The 23,032-nt window shown below is 38.2% G+C and overlaps 3 protein-coding genes across 12 annotated transcripts; all 3 read left to right on the forward strand.

The window, feature by feature from the left end:
• Nucleotides 1–77: 77 nt before the first annotated feature.
• On the forward strand, nucleotides 78–9,065 carry LOC103423696 (uncharacterized). The gene is made up of 21 exons (XM_008361780.4): nucleotides 78–558; nucleotides 771–869; nucleotides 959–1,113; nucleotides 1,277–1,349; nucleotides 1,468–1,590; nucleotides 1,907–2,015; nucleotides 2,580–2,659; nucleotides 3,126–3,207; nucleotides 3,542–3,681; nucleotides 3,859–3,969; nucleotides 4,130–4,246; nucleotides 4,347–4,436; nucleotides 4,755–4,808; nucleotides 5,001–5,075; nucleotides 5,235–5,310; nucleotides 5,454–5,553; nucleotides 6,605–6,674; nucleotides 7,197–7,261; nucleotides 7,396–7,505; nucleotides 7,804–8,061; nucleotides 8,431–9,065. The coding sequence occupies exons 1-21, from the start codon at nucleotides 433–435 to the stop codon at nucleotides 8,712–8,714; spliced, it is 2,397 nt and encodes a 798-aa protein (XP_008360002.3). The 5' UTR covers nucleotides 78–432; the 3' UTR covers nucleotides 8,715–9,065.
• A 2,174-nt stretch (nucleotides 9,066–11,239) lies between these two features.
• LOC103430594 (transcription factor DIVARICATA-like) lies at nucleotides 11,240–18,014 on the forward strand. 10 transcript variants are annotated; one of them, XM_070810233.1, is made up of 4 exons: nucleotides 11,240–11,425; nucleotides 13,129–13,263; nucleotides 13,403–13,830; nucleotides 17,026–18,014. In XM_070810233.1, exons 3-4 carry the CDS (start codon nucleotides 13,445–13,447, stop codon nucleotides 17,513–17,515), a joined length of 876 nt encoding a protein of 291 aa, XP_070666334.1. In that variant the 5' UTR covers nucleotides 11,240–11,425; nucleotides 13,129–13,263; nucleotides 13,403–13,444; the 3' UTR covers nucleotides 17,516–18,014.
• A 121-nt stretch (nucleotides 18,015–18,135) lies between these two features.
• On the forward strand, nucleotides 18,136–20,196 carry LOC103430675 (uncharacterized). Its single transcript, XM_008368826.4, has 3 exons — nucleotides 18,136–19,110; nucleotides 19,366–19,475; nucleotides 19,620–20,196. Exons 1-3 carry the CDS (start codon nucleotides 18,265–18,267, stop codon nucleotides 20,191–20,193), a joined length of 1,530 nt encoding a protein of 509 aa, XP_008367048.2. The 5' UTR covers nucleotides 18,136–18,264; the 3' UTR covers nucleotides 20,194–20,196.
• The last annotated feature ends 2,836 nt before the right edge of the window (nucleotides 20,197–23,032 follow it).

Here is a 23,032-nt window from a genome sequence, read left to right on the forward strand (position 1 = left end):
AGTAATAATGTGAAAATCGCTAAACTGTAGTAATAAGTGGTAATATTTAACATCATAAAATAATCAAACATGTCAACAAACAATATCATAAACTCCTAGTTGAAAAAACTTTGAGTAAATGTGAGATTTTACTAAATCGGAAAAACCTACAGAACAAAGCCTGTAAGTTTTTTCTAGTGTTCCTGGTCGATGAAGCCCAAGCCCAAACCAGACAGACAATACATGAGCCCCGATCCAATTCCAAGTTCCAACCCAGAAGAATTCCGATTGGGATCTGGGATCTGGGATCTTTATTATTTTTTATTTTCTTAAAACAAACTTAACAATAATGAGAGTGGTCGGATCTAACGGAAACCACGAGGAGTCGAATCGACGCCGTTTGGTTGCAGCGAAAGAAGAGAAGGGAAGAGCGAAGAGCTAAGGGAAGGAGGGATGCTGAAATTCTTGAAGGGAGTGGTGGGCGGATCGGGGACTGGACCCAAAGATCTGCCCTACAACATCGGCGAACCTTACCTCTCTGCTTGGGGATCTTGGACTCACTTCCGAGGCACCTCCAAGGTCTGCTTCTCTCACTCCTCTCTCTCTCTCTCTCTCTCTCTCTCTCTCTCTCTCTCTATATATATGTATATATGTGCAAATTTCATGATTCCAACGGTGGATGTGGACGATCATGACTGGATCTGAGGGAGGGTGTTTGTTTATTTGGGACGAAGGAATTCGAATGAAATCGTTTGTTTTTTTTTTCTAATTGTTTGTTGTAAACTGTTCAGGACGATGGTACTCCGGTGTCCATATTCTCTATATCTGGAAGTAGTGCTCAGGATGGCCATTTGGCCGCTGCTCGCAATGGCGTCAAGCGTCTCCGCACTGTAAGTTTTGCTCTTCAAAATTTCGTATGCAAAATTGCAAACGCAGCAATTATTCATTTCGTTTTGCCGCTTTGCTTATTTACTTTCAGGTCAGACACCCAAACATCTTATCATTTCTTCATAGTACTGAGGCTGAAACTGTGGATGCTTCTTCTGCCGTCAAGCAGATTATCTATATCGTTACCGAGCCTGTTATGCCACTCTCTGAAAAGATTAAGGAGCTCAATTTACAAGGTATCCAAAGGTATTTCCATACATAAATCTATCTGCTCTTCTTCTCGTCTTCTTGTTCAATTTGTTTCACTACGAAAATCTTTTGATTTCTTTACATTATCGCACATACGAATCATATAAGTGGACACTAATTTGTCTCTATAATTCACTTCATTTTTTCTCCTTGATGTTAGGGATGAGTATTTCGCATGTGGACTGAACCAGATAGCTAAGGCTGTCAGTTTCTTGAATAATGATTGTAAACTTGTAAGTTTTCGTGATTGGTATTACTAATATTTTGCATGTGGACTGCACCATATAGCTAATTCTCATATATGATTTTCAGTTGTAGTAATACTGTTTGACTAGCTTTTGGATACTACAGGTTCATGCCAACGTTTGCTTGGCCAGTGTTGTTGTAACTCAAACTTTGGACTGGAAGTTACATGCTTTTGATGTGCTATCTGAGTTTGATGGCGGCAATGAGTCTTCTGCCGGACAAATGCTGGTAAGCATGTCTTCCGTTGTGATTCATCATTGTAAGCCTGATCCCTCTTATTTCAACTTATGTCCTTGTTACATAATATTGAATTATTTCTGTGTTTGTTTCTTTATATGTTGTTTCAAGGTTTCCTAGCTTTGCCTAAATGGGAGGGCTTACTTTTTAAAACTTAGTTTAATTATTTTTTCTTGTTTGAATGGCAATGGATGAAAATGGTGCTTGTTTCTACTAAGATAATTTCTTGTGGATATTTGTGTTAAAAAGTTCTTAGGAATAGTAAGAAGTTGCGATATGTTTCTCACTAGTTCTTATCTTTCTTCAGCAATTCGCCTGGCTTGTTGGACCACAATACAAACCCACGGAGTTGCTGAAGTCTGATTGGGCTGCAATCAGAAAGTCTCCACCATGGGCTATTGATTCTTGGGGCTTGGGTAAGTCTGCTGTTATCAGTTTCTCAGAACACGATTATTGGTTTGTTATTCCACTTCATCTATTGATGCTGAACTTTAATGATTCTTTCGTGGGGGTCTAGAAATGAATATTTGCCCCTGTTAGAAGCTTCATCCTTGTTTAGTATTATGGTACAGATTGAGTTGTTTTGGGTTGTTTAGTTGGAAAGGATCAGTAGGTTTTTTATTCCGGAAGGTGGAAGGAAGTGGATTGTCGTGGGGTAGTGTTAAATTTTGGCTTCTTCTATTTTCTTTGGTATTTTTTGAATTTTGATATATTTCATCTTGTTGTCTGAAGGCTGATATATGTTTAGTCAGTTAGAGTTTGAAGGCTTTTTGTTGTCTGATTTGCTGATGTTGTACTGCTAATTTGTCATGTATTGGCTTTGATTATATTTTCAGTGAATGCTGGTTAGTTTATATTAATATAGTTAACATATTTATAATGAAAATATGTTGAATCATGTGATGCTTTGTTGCTGAACTGCTAGTTAAATATGCTAATCTTAAGAATCTAAATTCTTTATTTAAAATTTAAACTGATAGGCTGTCTTATATACGAGCTCTTTTCCGGTCTGAAGTTAAGCAAAACAGAGGAACTGCGCAACACAGCTTCTATTCCAAAGGTTTGTAGTCTTCTACTGTCGGCATGAGTCAATGATGACCGTATTCATTTTAGGATCAACTAAATTTTACCCCCTAAGGTTTGGCGGTGTTTTTCAAAATGGGCAACGGGGTTTGAATTTTGGCAATTTACACCGTGAAGTTTTAAAATGACATCAATTTAAACCTTCCGTCAAGAGTTTTCCGTTAAATTGGTGATGGGGCAATTTTGGGACCCATTTTTATGCTGACATGGGGAAGAAATATAGTAAAAGATTATTTCAAAAGCACAAAAAAGGGTATGCAGTTCCCACATGATCAATTTAACACCATTTGTAAGAAAATTACTAAAACCGCAATGTTGTGACCCATTTTGAAAACAACTCCAAACCTTAGGGGGTAAAATGTAGTTGATCTTTTTAATTTCTCATGGCCTTAATCTTTTTGAAGATTCGTTTTCATTTGCATCTCTCTATTGTCTTGTTTCAGTCTCTGCTTCCAGATTATCAGCGGCTCTTGAGTTCCACGCCTTCTCGTAGGTTGAATACATCGAAGCTTATAGAAAATAGTGGTGATCTTTCTTTCTTAACTCGAATTAATTTCTTTAATGTTGTTGGGAGTTTATAGTCTTGAGTATGTCAGTCTGCTTCACAGTTTGAGGATTGATTAGCATTTGATACATATAGCTCCAATTGGTTTTGGGTTATCATCTATGGAATTCTAGTCGCCCTTTGTTCCCCAAGGAGGATTAAAGTTGTATGCATGTGGAGATTGTACTAAATATTTATGCAACTATGATCTTTGCTCCTTCTGTTGTTTATACCTTGGTGGTTTAACAATGTTATGTGTCATAGTATTTTTGTTTGCCTATATTTCAATAACTGTTGCAACAAATGGATTGGCAGAATATTTCCAAAATAAGCTAGTGGATACAATACACTTCATGGAAATCCTAAATCTGAAAGATAGTGTTGAGAAGGATACCTTCTTCCGCAAGCTTCCAAATTTAGTGGAGCAGCTACCTCGCCAAATTGTGCTGAAAAAGGTGTGCTTTCAGAATTATTATGTTATTTCTCTACTACGAAATATATAACAAACCTTTTTATTATCAAATTATAATCCACTATTTTGTAATTCATGTTATTGTTTTAATAAATTGTTATCGTTTCTTCTAAAAAAAAAAAAAAAATCAAATTATAATCCTACCATCTGGTTTCTACAGTTGCTTCCTTTATTGGCTTCTGCCCTTGAATTTGGTTCAGCTGCTGCTCCTGCTTTGACGGCTTTCTTGAAAATGGGTTCATGGCTTTCAACCGAAGAATTCAGTGTGAAGGTCATACTGTTTCAGTACTCTGCATTGACCTTATGTGTCATGAATGTTGTTTACTTAAATTACTCTTGAATGTGGAAGTTTTGTTTTTCCTTTGTTAGTTGATTTTATTTTTATGGTTGTAATCATCTGACTTGGGTATATGTCTTACCTATGCATTTAGGTGCTGCCAACAATTGTGAAACTGTTTGCTTCCAATGACCGAGCTATTCGAGTTGGACTTTTGCAACATATCGATCAGTTTGGAGAATCATTATCAGCACAAATTGTTGATGAGCAAGTATGCAGTCAATGATAGTTGGATTTTGTTTTGAAAACCTGGTAGATTTAGATTGATTCATTTCTAGTGTGTAGGTTCTAAATTTCCATGTGATGCTCAGGTTTACCCCCATGTTGCTACTGGGTTCACTGACACATCTGCTTTTCTCCGGGAACTGACTTTGAAGTCGATGCTTGTTCTAGCTCCTAAGGTTAGTGCCCCTAATTTTATGGTTGTATGATTCTCACTTTGTATAGTTTATATTCTCACAAGCCACTGTTAATGTGATTTGAATCTTGAAACACGACACTTATTAGAATTAGTGTTAGCCACTTGTTACTCTTGTTTACTATTTTATATATTTTGCTTTACTCCATACCATTTTGAAGATATATCTCAACCTTTATGTGGTGCCCGTGATGGCTAGTAAAATTCCTGTCTTGTTTTAGGTTTAGGGGTCATTGTATACCTTTGAAATTTGAATTATGTGATTAGTCTCATCTAACAGGTTTGTCTATCTACTTTGTAGCTTTCTCAACGCACCATTTCAGGGTCCTTGTTGAAGTATCTTTCAAAGTTACAGGTATTAACTTCTGAACTAATAACCTTGAGTTAGCCCTTAAAATGAATGCTTGCAGTTTTTATTTTCACACTTTGTCTCTTCAAGTTGATTATTTTGAAGATTATCTTATGTGAGTAAATGTGTTTGGAACATAGAATATAGCCATTTCTTAACACTTATTTTTTATTCTTTTAATTTCTTCCTGTTTTGCAGGTTGATGAAGAACCAGCAATTAGAACGAACACCACTATATTACTAGGGAACATTGCATCCCACCTGAACGATGGGGTTAGTGTCATCTATCTGCCACACCTACTGTTTCTAATTTGATTCTTCTCTTCGATGATAGAATGGTCCTATTGGTTATTTGGTGTAATTTCTAATTTTTCAACAGATTTGATAAAATATTGCTTGTCCTAAGATGATTGGGTTCTTATTTAAATGCAGACAAGGAAAAGAGTGCTGATTAATGCTTTTACTGCCCGTGCATTACGTGATACTTTCTCACCTGCCCGGGGAGCAGGTACTAGAATTTTCTATTTATATATTTACTAGGTTCTGTTTTGAATCATGTTTTAGTTTGTCATCATATTAAACTTGTCTTTTCTTATGTTTGGTACATGTGTCAATGCTTGGATTCTATGATCAATGTGAAAATTGTGGCAGGTATTATGGCTTTGTGTGCTACCAGTTCTTATTATGATATCACTGAGATTGCAACTCGGATTCTCCCAAATGTTGTTATTCTTACCATTGATCCGGATAAGTAAGTAAGCTGCAGATGATTAGTATATTATTTATCTGTCTGGTTTTTTTCTAAAAGCATACTTTACGTTAAGTGATTATTAAGTGTGTTCTTGTTCTATGACATGCTAACAGTCTGTTCATATTGCTACCTTATAAAATCTTCTCTTGATCTGGTTAGTTCTTACAATTTAAAATTTAAATAGGACTATGTCGTTGTTTATAGCAGAAAGTAAGCACTGTGTTTCTGAAAGAAACTGCATCCCCTTGGTTCTGATGTCACACTTCTGAGGTTCTCCTGCCTCTTGTCCATGGATTTTGAAAATGGATAAGTTATTGTTCTAGGCATTTGCCGTATTAAAAAAAATTGAAATAATTTATGCAGTTATAACAGAATCTTGTAAGATTCTATTTCTGGTCACAAAGGTATTATAAGGTCGTCTACTTATTAATTTTAGCAGTCATAAATATCTTTGGACGTTTCTTCAGTATGTTGTTCTGAATAATTGTATATTCCTTTAACTTTTTTGAATAATAAGTAATGATATATCTATATAGATTTTAACACTAGGAAATAGATGATAATGTTTTCAAAATATTTTCTTTTTCTTTTTGTAAATATGTTGGTGCCTCTTGTCGATGAGAGGAAAAGTGAATATATTGGAATGCTAAGGAGATAATCTTAAGAAACTTTTCTTTTCTTTCCCATTTCCTTCCCTATCGTTAGGATGGTTGGAAGCCAATTACAGCATCTAGTCATTACTTCGGTGAATGCATGTGTGTCGTGTGATTGAAGTAGACTTTTTAGACAAGTTTACTACATCACTTCTACAACACTTGGATCTGCATACAATGCACTCAGAGTGGGATGGGATGAATTGCGCACCGAATATTGGTGTATCCCCAAAATTTTTGTAGCTAAAGGTTAAGGGGGAATACTTAAAAAAAGAAAAAGAAAAAGGAAATGCTTAAGGAGAAAAGAAAATTTTCGATTACATTTTGTACTGTCCTAGAACTGCTTTATTAATGGAATCCTTGTAACGGGAATTATACCTTTTTCCCCTTTGGTGCAGTGATGTTCGATCAAAGGCATTTCAAGCAGTTGATCAATTTTTACAAATAGTGAAGCAATCCTATGAAAAGGTGTGTTGTAATTCTTAACTCATTTGTTTCTGTTTCTCATAGCTTGTAGGTATATCAGAAGCAATTTTTGCTAGTGCATCAATTACCTTAAAGCTTATGGCATACACATCCTTTTCTTTTGATGTTGTTGGCTACCTTGTGTATATGACGTTTGCAAATTTCTCATTAATTGAGTTCTCATTTTTCTGTTCACATGCACATATGATGCAACATGTGGTGTGTGAAGTTGACCTTGCCACATTTTTGTGTTCCATCATAATTTCGTCACTTGGTACTGTTCATCATAATTTCATTACTTGGTACTGTATGCCATCATCTTGTGTGGTTTTCGTGGTGCTTGTTTGTATCAGTGAATAAATATTGTTTGCAAAGGCAAAAACAGTATGTATAATAGCAGAATCTTTAGAGGATAAGGCTCAGAGGAAGTTTCAGAGACCTGATGTTCCATATCTTCGTGATTGTCAATACTGTGTCATGTTGATAATCTGCTAATTTCATTGTTCTTTTGTGGTCCATATATAGACTGATTCAGGAGATACCGCCGGTGGTGGAATCTCATCACTACCAGGAAATGCTAGTTTACTGGGGTGCGTTGCTTGGGACTTTTACTTTTCAAGATATTATGATTACAATTAGGTTATTGGGATTCAACCAAATCATGCTACGTAGAATATACAGGGTTCTTTTCTGAGTGCTTAGTCTTAAATGTATATTCATGCAGATGGGCAATGAGCTCCTTGACTCTCAAGGGTAAACCTTCTGAACAAGCTCCACTTGCTCCTGTGAATACCAGTGCATCTCTTACTAAAACAACTTCTAATGCAAGCTCAGGTACACATATTGATTACTTGGTTTCATTAAATGTGTTTAGCTTGTTGGAGAATCAACAACCATGCCAAGCAGAGATATTAGTTGGATTAAATGTTGAATGCAGGAGATCCAATAAGAAAAAAAGGGGGTTTGGGTGGGGTGAGATGGGATTGTGTGCGTTTGTTGGTTTCCACATCTATTTTGTTCCTACCTCCAGCACATAAGAGGGAACAATTTCTTATTAGAAAAAATGGATAGACAGGCCAATGATACTTTCTTGGGTTCCACTTCTTACATTGTTATTCTCTTCTAATCCTAGTGGTGGATACTCCAAGCACAGTGCCGGCTCACGTAAGTTCGACAACAGATTTTGCCGACCACCATATAACTGAGTCCCCAACGTCTACTGATGGCTGGGGAGAACTTGAAAATGGAATTCACGAAGAGAATGAAAGTGACAAGGATGGGTGGGACGATGTTGAACCCCTGGAAGAGCCAAAACCGTATCCTGTTCTTGCGAACATTCAAGCAGCTCAAAAGCGGCCGGTGTCACAACATGTTTCGCAGCCTAAACAAGGTAATTGAACTTGTGTATCAAGAATTGCAGTTTTTTTAGCTTCTGCTGTTATGCATTGATGTCTGAATGAATAGAAAATATTCCAGAAACGTATAAAAGTTACTGGTTTTAATAAAAGAGTAAAAATGCATAATATTGGTTTGAGTTTCAAGTGTACCTAAATCGACGATAATTGTCTTGTGGTGGATAAATCATATATCTTTTATAACAATGAAATATTTGATTATCATATTGCATGCCTCCACAATGGCCTACAAAGTGTCAACATTGGTAGAAGCTTAACAATGCCTTATCTTAGTTCACCTAAGTTTGTAAGTGGTCAGTCTTTGCGGTGTTAGTTAACTGGAAGGTGTTTGTGTTATTCTGTAGCAACGAGTTTGAGACCGAAAAATACAGCCAAGGCTGTCAAAAATGAAGATGATGATTTGTGGGGATCCATTGCCGCCCCTGCACCAAAAACAGTTTCAAAACCTTTGAATGTGAAAGCAAGTGCAGCAGTTGATGATGATGATGATCCATGGGCTGCGATTGCTGCTCCTCCACCCTCTACCAAGGCAAAGCCTCTATCAGTAGCCAAAGGCCGTGGAGCCAAAGCAGCTGCTCCAAAATTGGGCGCACAGAGGATAAACCGGACGTCTTCGTCCGGGGTGTAAATTACACCAAACAAGGAGAGAAGATTTTGGTGGCTGGTGTTCATGTTATCATGGGTGCCAACAGGAATGGCGTATGAACTTTGTCCAACTCTTATGAATTGATTTGTAATGATATTCACTTGATTGTTTTGGTTTTACAGTCTACACACAAGACACAAGAGAAGCTGCCATTTTGTTTAGGTGATATATATACATATTATATAGGATGGACATGGACGTGCACTACTAGTCTACTACTACTAGTAGGGGAAGTTAACTGCCTATCAATTTTTGGGCATGTAAAGTAAATTTGTGAGATGTAATTTGTCAAATTCTTCTTCTAGCCAAAATGCACAGGGGAAGTTTTCTACCCATGACACATTTTCCTGGCTCTTATCTTTTGACAGTTCTATATTTTTTCTGTGGGAAATACTTAAGGGCCATGCTCATAGCTATGGTCTGAAATTTCTGGGCTATTGGGGGGCAACTTGGCCCAAAACGTTTTACATGCCGCGTGCTCTTATTGTTTTTTAATGTTTTAGTGTGTTCAAACGTCAGAGTATGTGTACGTGTATCTTGGTAGTGGTTGTTTACCAGAGAAAGAAAAAGTATGTGTACATGTACCGGATTTTGAACTTTTAATTTTCTTTGGAAAACCTTCATCTGCATGTATGTGAATTAACATTGATAATATGATAAAAAAGTGCATGTATGTGAATTAACATTGATAATATGATAAAAAAGTGCAGAATTTGTTGTCTAAAATTGACCCCAAAGGGGGGCGGGCCAGTACCAAAGCTGTCCTCTGCTCTGCTTTATATAGACGCCGGCGCCGCAATTATGATTTGCAAAATTGAGAGAAAGGGGCCACATTTCAGTCTCAATTAAAATTTCAACTTTCAAGTTGTTTTCTTGTGCCCCTCCTTCTGTTTTGGTTTTTGGTAAAATGCCCTGTTGTGTCACGTTCTCAGGCTTGACAACTTGCATAATTTGGGCAGACGGACTAATTTAGAGGAAAAATAAAATTATGTGATCATAACCGACTCTTCATATTCGTTGTCTTTTACTCTGTGTTTATAGAAATTTTAAAAGAAAAATTATACTATGGTAGTGTTGGAATTTATTAGGTTTATTTAGGAAATTAATTAGAGATTTGATTTGATTTTGTAGTAGGGTATTTTTGGCATTTACGCATTAGGGTTTCTTTGGTTTATTGCTCTATAAATAGAGCTTGTAATTTAGTTTGAGAATCAAGTTATTCACAATGTAGTCTCTTAGGGTTTTGTAGCCGTTTCGGCATTCTTGTTTGTTTAATAATATTCCTATTATTTTGTAGTCTTGTTTGTTGCGCACTCTGATATTCAACTTGGTATCAGAACGGGTTCGATCCTTATGGTTCAATCCGTTCTTGTTGGTATCAATTTGTTTTGTCGCTTTTTGTTTTTTGGTTTAGTTTGGGTCTCGTTTAGGCTTTCGCTTCCGCTTTGCTCTGTGTCCCTTGTTCTTGGTCACTCTGTTTGGTCTCGTTTAGGCTTTCCCTTCTGCAGTTTGACTTTTCACTAGAGTTGTTCTGTCGGCTGCAATCCCTTTATTTTGCAAGACTTGTTTGCTGCATCATTTGGTTTTGCGATCTGGAGAAGACCCCAGGTCATAAGAAAAGGAAAAAAGTATGGCTGGTTTGAGGCTTAGGCCCACACGGGCAAAGAAAAAATATGGTTTTGAATATGGTTTTTTGTTTGTTTGTTCGGAAGTTGGAATTTGCACTGGCATTGGAATCTTGTACTTACACTGGTGAAATTTCGTATTGAAATTGGCATCGGAAATTGGAATCGGCATCGGCATCGGAATTTGGAGGCTTGCATCCACATCTGCTTGTTGGCAAACTCATGTCGTGTACCGCCATGAGTTTGACGGGAGGTGTTGGAATTTATTAGGTTTATTTAGGAAATTAATTAGAGATTTGATTTGATTTTGTAGTAGGGTATTTTTGGCATTTACGCATTAGGGTTTCTTTGGTTTATTGCTCTATAAATAGAGCTTGTAATTTAGTTTGAGAATCAAGTTATTCACAATGTAGTCTCTTAGGGTTTTGTAGCCGTTTCGGCATTCTCGTTTGTTTAATAATATTCCTATTATTTTGTAGTCTTGTTTGTTGCGCACTCTGATATTCAACTGTTGCATGCAGAGAATCTTAAATCCCTGAGTATGCACGACATTTGCAAATTATCAATAACAGCTGGCTAGTATTTCAAATAAAATTAGTAAAACGCATATGGTATTAGTAATACGGTGAATGCCGATCTCCCCCAACAAGTAAATAAGATCCAAATCAGATAGAGGGTAGAGCAGATGGGAAAAACAGGAAAGAAAGAAAGTAATAATATTTTGTAATCTGCGATTGTGAAGTTGTAAAAAAAGGGAAAGTTGGGAGATTTTTTGCCATCCAAGGAAGCTTTGATTGCGGATGAGAGATATTTTTCCAATAATACTAAATTAAACCAAAAGTAGGAACAAGTGTGCCTCCGAATCCCATGGTTATATTGGATAGGCTCCTCTTTAACTCTTTAGTTAGTTTTGTTGTGTTGTGTTGTGTTGTTTGCCTCAGTCTCCTTCCCTTCCCTTCCCTTCCCTTCCCTTGACAACTGCAAGTCTGCAAGTGCAAATAAAAGGCCACCAAAAGATTGAAAGGAAACTTTGATCACTTTTCCATCAAATACAAGGAAAAAAAACAGGTGATGCGTCCTGCTTTCATCTCAAATACCCAATTCCTCCCTCTCCTTTGTCACTATTTTTTTTCGATTTATATTTTTGTTTTGCTCTGAGACTGCACGCAGTTGTCTTATATCCCGACATCATACAATACATATGCTGATTTCGTTTGTTTGGATAAAAAGGACTAGAAATAGTCGGTAAACCCCAATTTCTTTTCTCTCACTTTGTCACTCTCTTGATGGTGGTGGTTTTATTATGTGTGAGATGAGATATTAATGGGAATGGGAATTGTAGGTGTGTGAAATTGCAAGTTGAGTTGGAGAGTTGAGATCGTATGTATGTATGTATGTATGTATATTTCAATCCCAGCTGTGGATGAATGTGCAAAGGTAGGTAGTAGCTGTTGGGTGATGAGACCAAGTGGAGTGGACCATCCTCAGTCTGATGGATTCCTCCTTCTGCAGTTGCCTCTCTGGATATTTCGATTCAGGATAATCCATCCACATCATCCATTCTTTTAATTCCTTGCTTTGTAAATTCCAACTTCTTTTCGGGCTTTTTCTCAAACAGCCCTCCCTTTTTGTTTTCTTTCGATAGATTTATTTTTTTTCTCTTTTGGGTTTATCTAAATTTCTGGTCTGGATGCTTTCTCTCTCTCCCAGTTTATTTGCTTTTATCAGGCCGCTTCTATTTCTCTTATTGTTTGTAAATGTCTATGCTGATGTAAACTCTGCAGTAAAATATGTAATCACAGTAAATTCCCCTTACCTTTTTTGGTCAATTTTCACTTTTTGGTAAAATACTGACAAATACAAACACGCACACGCACAGAGGAGGGGAGAGAGAGAAGGGGAGAACAAGAGGTGAAACAAGCAAGGTGTCTCGCGTACTCAAGGGTTGGGTTTTGCTTTCCTAAAAGTACAATCTTTCTTGTGACACTACTGCTTTTCAAAGTTAACTCATTTGCTTGCTGGTTAAACTGTCTCTCTCGCTCTCTCTCGCTCTCTCTCATTAGGTTTAACAGCATTTTGCTGGTTACTATTATCGCTGTTGTGAGTGGAACCATGATTGGGAAAAAAAAAGGATGTACAGGTGCACTTACGTAACAATGATTGAAATTTTTCATCTTTTTTTGTTTTAGTTTGGGAATGAATTCACAGCGGTAAGGTTTTATTTTATTTTTGTTGAATTTTGAAATTTAATTTCTTGTCCTAATTTCCCAATTTTGAATTCTGGATATGATTAGGGATTGGGGAAGTAGTGATGATGTGGATTATGGTGGTTTTATTGTTTGCTTAAATAGAGGATAAGGATGCTGTGAAAATTGAGTTTGAAAAGAGTGGGTCGCTTGAGAATAGCAGATAACTCCTTGTGGGCCTGCGCTGTTAAAACTGTTGATATCCCTATCAGTGGTGGTGGGGATGGGGGTGGGAGTGGGGATGGGACTGCTGCTCAGAAACTGGGATTTTTGCTTTCATACATTTCAAAGACTTGAAGGTTTTTTCTTCTCTGTTTGGTTATTTCGTGGTCTGTTTCATATTTCACAGAGTAAAACCCTAATTACCATTCTACTACTAAATTTACGATTGGAATTAGTTATATATATATATATATATATATTTTTTTTTTTTTTAAACTGCCATTTATTGCATCTATGATATTATGGTTTTCAGAGGTTTCTCATGCTCTAACTGAAGTTTGTTGCCTTTTTGCTCATTGATAGGTCACCAACTCAGAAAACTCCAATTCTTGAATTGTGGAGCAAATCGCCATTGAAATCTTAACTGAGTTTCTCTTGCTTAGCGTCTTACGCATCCGTTTCCCATAATTTAGCCCGCCATCAAAGAAGTTGCTAGCTGTAAGTTGTAACCAACTATTGAAATAATTTAGATCCAATTCCCATGAACAATTCTAGATTCTTGATAGTCCAAGACTCGGTGACTGGTGTAGCATAAATTGCGGAGGAGGTTGCTATATTTAATCTACTCTTCTTCCAGTGTGAAATATTTGGATAGTGGAGTCAAACAAGGATTACACAGATGACTGTGGAGGAAGTGGTCAGTAGCTCCTTATGGACTCGAGAGCAGGATAAGTCATTTGAGAATGCCCTTGCAACTTATCCTGAGGATTCTTCAGATCGGTGGGAGAAAATTGCAGCTGATGTACAAGGGAAAACCCTAGAGGAGATAAAACATCATTATGACCTCTTACTTGAGGATTTAACCCAGATCGAAGCTGGTGTTGTGCCGCTGCCTTGCTACAATTCTTCTTCAGAGGGTTCAACTAGCCATGCCAGTGATGAAGGAACCAATAAGAAAGGTGGACATTCTGGAAACTATAGCAGTGAATCTAATCATGGAAGTAAGGCTTCAAGGGCAGATCAGGAACGCCGAAAGGGGATTGCTTGGACAGAGGATGAGCACAGGTTAGTATTTTATTGTTGATTTAATGATTTTCTTGCCCGATAGGTGACATTTGTAGGAGTATCTGAATTAAGCTAAAGATTGGTTATTCTTTTCAAGTCCTCTATTTATCTTTATTATTGGTAGTAAATTTTATCAGGAGTTTTCTTTCCAATGGTAAGTTTTCTGAAGTTGCTTTAGGCCCTAAGGTTTAGTTGGCTAAACTATATCGAGCTTTACCTTTTGAAGAACTTCCATATCCAGAATATTCTTTTACGTTATTTGTATTTAGTATCAAGCTCATAGCCCATAGGTTATAATTTTTTGCAGTATCCTTGAACGATATTGGCATAAATAAAGAAAACATGGTATTTTCGTATTTAAACACATGACTAACATGGCGGCTGACTTCTCCTCATTTAACTTTTCTATATTGATGTGCAATTTGGTTAGGCTTCATTTGGTTTTTTCTATATTTCATATGTAAGACTTGTTAAGAATTTATGGATACCTTATCGACTGTTAGTTAAATCTGAAAACATGAAAATTTGGATAACAAAGAAAACGGCATTGTAGTAGAAACCATCTAAAATGAGAGCCTTTTAGTTTTGTATCCAGGCTCCTTTAATTAAAATTTTCTTGGGATTTGGTGTTCATGGATGGAACACCCTAGTGTAATATAATGATTTTGGTATATGCCTTACCTCAGCTATTTGCATATTGCACTACAGCATTGGGCTAAGAAACCAGTGTTTCTGGCACGAAGTGACTGGCAACTGCAACACCTTCTTTACTCAAATTGTGATTAGTTCTTAATTGTTTTAGTAGAAATATGTGCTCTGTAGATTTAGATGTGAACAGTAATTGTTATCATGAACACTGGTTTATTTATGGAAGTATAGAACTAAGGTATGCAGCTATGCAGATACCGTTTCAATAGGAAAGTGGCTTGAAATGACAAGAGACATGAAATAGCTCTGTCCTGTCACCATGAAACAACTAGGAAGGCCCCCCAATCAACAATCCCATGGTAAAAACTTGTTTCTAGAGGCCGCACTTTTTGATATAGAAACCAGGTTCTATGGAATTTTATAGGGGAAATGGCCTGTTATATTACTGTTAAGTGGTGCCAACTGAAACGTTTGCGTGTTTTGATAAGAAAACACATTTGGCCAAGTGGGAGTTAGTTACTAAAAACAAGGAGGAAGGAGGTCTAGGGGTGGGGAACTTGAGGAATCAGAACGAAGCATTATTGGCTAAGTGGTTGTGGAGACTCCCAAGGGAATCACAGTCTCTGTGGCACAAGGTGATAAGAAGTAAGTATGGGCTACAAGCTAATGGATGGGATGCACTTCCTCAAAGGAGGGTTTCAAGTCGAAGTCCATGGAAAGACATTTCGAGTGGCTCTCATCAGTTTCTCAGTTGCTGCACGTTTGAGGTGGGCAACGGAGAGAGGGTGAGGTTTTGGGAGGATGGGTGGTTAACAGGGGGACCGCTGAAGGAGCAATTCCCTAGATTATTCCTACTATCGAGGAAGCATAATCAAAACATCTCGAGCTTCGTGGAAGTTTCATCAAATCCTTTGAGTTGGAACTTTGATTTTAGGAGAAACTTGAATGAGATGGAGATAGTAGAGGTGGCCACATTATTACAGAAACTGGAAGAGGTTCGATTGTCTCCATTAAAGATGGATATCAGAAGGTGGAATCTGGAGGCTTCAGGTTTGTTCTCATGCAAATCTTATCGTTCATTACTGAGCAACAATGGGAGTGTGCACTATTTTCCACCTTACCCTCAGATTTGGAAATCAAAAGTTCCTCCGAAGGTTAAAATACTTGTATGGCTTGTGGCCAACGGGAATCTAAACACATGCGACAGAATTCAAAGGAGAAACCCTCTTATGTGCTTATCACCACATTGGTGTAGCTTGTGCAAAGCCAAGGAGGAGAGTGTAAATCACATCTTTCTTCATTGTTCCTACTCGATCCAACTATGGTGGAAATTGTTACAGGAGGTTAAAGCAAGTTGGGTCATTCCTAAAGGGTGTTTCGAGCTACTAAGCACAAACTTTCAGGCACTTGGAAAAAGGAAAAAATCCAAAGTTTTGTGGGGTTGTCTGGTATCGGCAATTTTCTGGCATATATGGCTGGAACGCAACAAGAGGATTTTTGAAGATTATACTGGAGTGGGGGCAGAAGAACTTTGGGGGAGAGTAAAATATTGGGCAGCTCTTTGGGCCTCGGTCACTAAAGAGTTTGATAATGTTTCTCTATCTCAAATTCTATGGGATTTATTAGCAGCAGTTAAGTGAGCTAGGTCTAGAAATGGCTGCTGTAGCCAAATCCTAATGGTTTTTCCTTGTTATACAGTTAGTGGACTTCTTATCCACTTCTGTGCTGTTCTCTATTCTTTAATAAAATTGTTTCTTCTCAAAAAAAAATAATCTGCATATAGTACTTATAGAGGTGGCATTTCAGCTGAGAAAGATGGAAAGAATTGTTTACCCAAAAAAAAAAAAAAAAAAAAGATGGAAAGGATTGTGGGAACTCTTAAATGTAAGGGTTTTAAAGAAACATAAAACATCTGTAACAAAAAAGTGAGATCATATTTCGTTCATGGTCATTTCTTATATTTACAACTGAAATCAGCTGACCACATTATCAGACTTGTGGCCTGATAGAGCCGTGAGCCGTGTGTGGTATGCATCAAGTTCTTGGTGTCCGGTCTGCCATTTATTGTCTCTGTAAATGAATTTGTCCAACAGTGTTTGCTTGACTTAAATACGTCATATTCTGTTTTCTAGTATGTATGATGATTTTTTTTTTTTTCTCAATTCTCTGAGTAGGAATTTTGGTAGTATTCATCTTGTGTCTCTGGGTTCTTATTATAGGTTAAATATTGATCACTTGCTAATTTTTTGGTGAGGGCTTTCTGCAATTTTGTGAGCCTCCAACACAGAGAATCTCAAGCTGATTCCAAATCCGAAAACTATTTTGTCCCTATGGTGTTCCATTTATTATATATAGTTCCAACTTTTCTGTGTTTAGAAGTTTGGTGTCTGTTGAATTCACTGCTTATCTTAAGGTGTGTATGGTCCTTTAACATGTCCTAGTTACTGTCATCTTAGACCAACCATGTAATGTCTTCGGACAATTTGCTTCTGTGAGTTTTTCAATATAACGACTCATGTTTTTTTTTCTGTTTTTGTTCCATGACAGGCTGTTTCTTCTTGGCTTGGAAAAATATGGGAAAGGTGACTGGCGAAGTATATCTCGGAACTTTGTGGTAACAAGAACTCCTACGCAAGTGGCAAGCCACGCACAAAAGTACTTTATACGCTTGAATTCAATGAACAAGGACCGGAGGCGATCAAGCATTCATGACATCACCAGTGTCAACAATGGAGAAATTTCGGCAGCTCAAGGGCCGATCACTGGTCAAGCAAATGGTGCTGCAGTAGGTTCCTCTGGCAAGTCTCCCAAACAATCTCCTGCTGGGCCCCCAGGGGTCGGCATGTATGGTGCACCGAGTATAGGGCAGCCAATTGGAGGACCCCTTGTCTCAGCTGTTGGCACACCTGTGAATCTCCCTGCTCCCCCGCACATGGCATATGGCGTTAGAGCCCCGGTACCTGGAGGAGTTGTTCCTGGTGCACCAATGAACATGGTTCCGATGACATATCCAATGCCTCATAGTTCGCATAGGTAATGTGATATAGAGCAGCAGCAGCTTCAGGAATCAGAATCATCTAGTGTACAAAGAGGAGGAGAAAACTTTTAGCTTGTGCTCTTGGTTGGGGTTAATTAGGATCAGAGTGCTCCGAGCCTGAATGTTTTACTTATTGGCAAAGCACAAGTTCAAGTGGTAGGTGGATGGTCCGTCGTTGCTTGTCTATTCTTGTTGGAATAAGCCATTTATTTGATTGGGTGGGGGGCGAAGAATGGCATGAATCTGTACAGGCAAATTCTGAAACAGATGATGGCATGAAGGCAAAGCAATATTTCTTTATTGGCGATTACAAATCCAGTCTACTAGTGTAGCATTCAAGGCAGTGACCCTTTTTGCATGTTATATTAGCATTGTCTTTGCTATAAAAAATTATTTATTTAAAATCTTGTTTTCAGACTTGTTAGTGATTGCCCAAAGTTTGTGAATTGCGAATTACATTGATGTGAAAATATGTTGGAATTTTCAACAATTTCTTGTATTTCTGACTGATCCATCCAAGTGTTGATGACCATTTGATCTAACGATAGCCGGTCTCCACTCCACTTTGTTGAAAGAAACTCTGTGTTTAAATGGTCTAAACCGCGGTCTGCCGGTTAGTCCTAAAGTCAAATACGGTGAATGAGAGTGAGTTCAGAAAGTAGTAGTTTCAAAGGCTTGAAAAGCCCTTTAAAACAAGCACGAATGAGTTGGAGTTTTAAACTTGGATCGCACTTTTTGTCTTGGAAGCAATGTCTGCAACACCAACACCACATTCCTCCTGGCACCTACTCTCAATCATAAAACCCAGCAGGCACTCTATCTCTATCGCCACCAAATTTTCCATAAACCCTAGTTCCCCAAATCCCCCGGAATCGGAATCAAAAACCCTGTGGACCGTCTCTGATATCGCTGCCGCTGTCAACGGGAGGATCGTAAAATGGGGTCCTCCTGGAACCATATCTACAGACACCAGAACCCTGCAACCTAACCAGTGGTTCTTCGCCATTGCCGGCCCAAACTTCGATGCCCACGATTTCGTCACCCCGGAGTTGTCCCGCAGAGGCTGTGCCGGAGTTATCGGCAACCGCGTCTGCGAGAATTGGGACAGAGGCTTTGTTGAATGCCACGGTAACACTGTCGTTTCGTTGAAGAAGATGGCTAGTTATGCAAGGAACAGGTTTCACGGTGAAGTGGTGGGAGTGACTGGGAGCGTGGGAAAGACTAGCACAAAGTCCATGATAGCTTTGGCTCTTGAGAGTTCAACATGTTTGGTTCATCAAAGTCATGGGAATTGGAACAATGAAATTGGGGTTGCTCTGTCGTTGATTGGGATGCCGAGGAATTCTGGGGTTGTGGTTTTGGAGATGGGAATGAGCGGGAAGGGGGAGATTTTAGAGCTTGCGAGGACGGCTAGGCCGACCGTAAGGCTCATTCTAAATGTGGGGGCTTCGCATTTTTGCAACTTTTCGAGTTTGGAGGAAATTGCAATTGCCAAAGGGGAAATTTTGGCGGAAGCAAAGCCCGGGGACGTCTGTGTTTTGAATGCTGACGATCCACTTGTCATGAGCCTCCCCGTGCCATATGGTGTCAAAAAGGTCTTTCTGCTCTCCCTGGTCTGGGCGCTTCTTATTTTTTCTGTATAAAATGTAAAATGTGAATGCACCAATATACCAAAACAACACATCTTTGATCTTTCTCTTGTCCTGCTTTTAGTTTCTTTACAATACAAAATTGGGTGATTTGGAAAGCAAGCAATGAAACTCATACGAGAGCAGATACTGGATCTGCTAGTATTTTGCATAAGGTTATAGGTGAAGTCAGTTTGTTGTTTAATTTCTTGCCATAAACAGGTGCTGTTTGGTCGGAGACGGACAGTGGGGTGCCATGTTCGGTTGGTTGTATCAGAAAGCACAAACAGGGGTCTTGGAGTTAGAGTTGTCTTACAGAATCACCAAGAGATGTAAGCCCCTCCCCTCCCTCATACACATTCCTTGTCTGAGTTAAATAACATTGTTTTCGTTGCTAGCTACTGTTTTTCGTTTTGATAAGCCTAAGTGCTCCCGCTCACGCTCTTCACTGAAATGGTGGTTTCGTTTGTTTTCAGGGTAGAGTTTGTGATACCTAGTCCAGGCGTCCATTTGGGTGTCAATGCATGTGCGGCAGCAGCAGTAGCGACTCTTTTAGGAGTATCTCTTTCTCAAATTGGAGTTCGCCTGTCAGCCTTTTCTCCGGTTCACATGAGGTTGGAGCTTGAAATTGCTAGAAATGGAACCAAGATAGTGAATGATGCTTACAATGCAAACCCTGTGAGCACCAAGGCTGCCATTGACGTGCTTGAGAGTATTGATTGCAGAGGCAAAAGAATCGCCATACTCGGAGACATGTTAGAACTTGGTGGAATTGAGATGGAGTCACACGAGATGATTTTAAAGCAGTGTCGTAGTGCTCGTATTGATTTAGTTGGCCTCGTGGGGGAGAGGTTTTGTGCAGCAGCTGCGAGTATGAAGTCGCTTGACGAGATGAACATCTTATATGCTATTGACTCGGAAATTTTAGCGCAGGAAATTGTGAAGATGGTTAATTGTAATGATGTTGTGTTGGTGAAGGGTAGTCGGGGATTGCAAATGGAAAAAGTTGTGAATGCAATTAAATTAATGGAATCAAACAACCCTATTTAATGACTTTCTCATATATAGAGAAATAGAAATGCTGCCGAGTCTGATTTAAAAGTGCTTAAAATTTGAGCTTAATTTTGTGTTCTCAACTGAAGTTGATAATTTATTTAGTTGATGATGTCTTTTGTCACCCCAAGCGTCATAAAATCATGCAGAAAAGTTGGAAGTATGACTAAGCCACCTTTTTTCTGTGATTCTGCGATCCCTTGCGCATTCAAGCACGAGGCATGTTAGTGACTATAAAACTCTTTTGGCCAAACTATGTTTAGAGTGACTTTCGAAATGACTAAAGCAAATTCAATTTCCATCACATTAGTCATACTCAATAGACAATTAGACGTTCAAACAAACGAAAGACATCAATTGATGTGCAATATTATGAACTTAGGCCTTCCACAGTGGTTTGAGTGTGATTCGTAGAGTGTCCTATGTATATTGGGACTAAGGTGGTCCCAAGACCACTTAAAGTTTGAAAAATATACATGTAGAGTTCTCCTCAGGTCCCTTTTGTGCCCATTAAGTATTTGATGTAATGTCTGCTAGGCATATCTCGACAGCACTCTGCAGTTTGCATCGAGAGCACTTGACAAATTTTCTCGATAACACTCATCAGATTGCTTCGACATATGTCGATATATGTTGACATGCGGGCAACACGGTTCAGTTGACAATAACAAACCCACCAAATGTTTGACGAAATGCTTCGATGAATAAACTGTAATTTTTTTGCACGCTTTGCGCTCTGTTTTTATTAAAAAACTTAGACCTTTAACACTGAGACCCCTATTGCTCTAATTTTGGATCCACCACTATAGAGTCTAAGTTTGATAACTATAACTCCTGCTACACTAGTGTGAGTCCAATATATTGGTATTACACTCAAATTCTCCGGTCCATTGTAAGAGCATAATCTTTTTTATATGAGTTCAATATATTAGTTGTAACAATTTAAAAATAAAAAATAAAAAAAAAACCTCAAACTTAAGAGGGCTTGTATTCCATGATTCACCTTAAGCTTATATAAAATTGCATGATAAATATAAATAGATAAAATGCAAGTAGAGAGTAGAATGGACATGCGGAGGAAGGGAAGAAGTATGATTATCTCTCCTCCTAGGACCATTCCCTCCTCTCACACTATTCTTTTTGTCTTATTCTCTATATAAAAAATTTAAAACAAGATGTAGACATAATGTAATCGCAATTATTTAAATAAGAGGGGATGAAAGAGGAGAGAATCCTACTCCGGAAGGGAATGGGAGCTGATGTGTGTTTGACGTCTGGATCTCCCTTTTTCTTTCTTAGACGATGGGTTTAGATCACAAATAAAAAAGTTGGGGGTAACCAATTGTCTCTCTGGCCACACAGACAATCTTTTGCTTACAGGGGATGGACCATTTGGATTTCGAAAACAAAAGGTGGTGAGGGAGGATACCTCTCCACCTTTCCTCCTATATCCTTGCCTGCCGAGTGACTCGGCTTGGCTTAGCTTTAGCTAGCACACCTTTTTCTCTCTTTCATTTTATTTAACCCATTTATTTTGCTGGGAATTGACCAATGAATTAGAAAGCTTCGATTCAAAGATATAAAAAAAAAACAAAGGTGTCTTTTAATTAGATTAAAAGGAAAGGAACGCCAAATTGGCCATGATGGTGACGATTCATCAAAATCTGTCCAGATAAGCACTTGCACAGTTGCACTTGCCCTGTCGACGGAGATGTGACACGACCCGATCAGCTGGGCCTGAGTCCGAGTGACATGGCTGGTTAAGACTTTGCTCTTTTGACCAATGTTAAATGCTTCACTTAGATATATGTGGACTTAATATGGAATATGTGCAAGGGGGATGGTCGGTGGTCCTCTTTGCTTCTCTCAACTAACTGCCGCCACCTTTTTCTTGCAACTGCAAATTTTATGGGTTCCCTGGGTTTGGCATGAGAACAATGTAAGAGAACTCATACTCTAACAAACAGCACACATACACACTGAGGACAGGGTGATGAATTACTTGTCCAACATATCTCCTAGTCTGAGTCCTATACCAAGTGATTCGGGTGATGTACAAATTTGGTCAGGAATAGTCAAATACTTGTTCCCTCCTTTTCGTCATCTTATCTTAATTAGTAGTAGTAGGTAGTTAGTGGTATTAGTATATTAGTAAGAGGAAAGGAGAGGAGAGGAGAGGAGGGAGGGTGGGTGGGTGGGGGTGGCAATTGGCAATGGCATCAGAAAGCTAAAGGTCCAGCTCAAAAGTTTTCATTGACACATCTGAATTCCTCTTTTCCAAATACAGTTGGTTACAATATTATTATTATTATTATTATACTATTTGAGCAAAGTTAATTAAGTAAGACGATGCTTGTTCAATTAAATCTAATCTTAATTTATAATGATTGAAAAGTTAGCATAATTCCCAATTAATCAGGAATTAATCAAGATATATACTCTCATTTTCTTCTTTTTTATCCCCAGATCCTTTGTCTTTTCCTGTTTGTTGTAATGCTTGGGCAGAGCTGATTTGGAAAATACAGCAAAAGATATATAACAACTCAGACAAACAAGGTGGACGAGACGGACAACACAAACACATTTGGAGATGGAAATGGGGGATATGCATGCAAAACCTTTTTTCTTTCGAGTTATTTGTTTGCACAACACAACATATAAACCTTATTGCTAAAATGTCTATTTCTTAGAGCAAAACTACCGATCCAAGATAACATATATGCCATGTCATTATCTTTTGAAAATGAAAAGATAATATTTTTATCTTTAAAAAAGAATCCGTGTAGTAGTAGGAGTAGTAGTGCCTTTATTCTCACTGATGAGCCATACATGACTC

Source organism: Malus domestica, chromosome 13 (genome assembly GCF_042453785.1).
Source record: "Malus domestica chromosome 13, GDT2T_hap1".
NCBI lineage: Eukaryota > Viridiplantae > Streptophyta > Magnoliopsida > Rosales > Rosaceae > Malus > Malus domestica.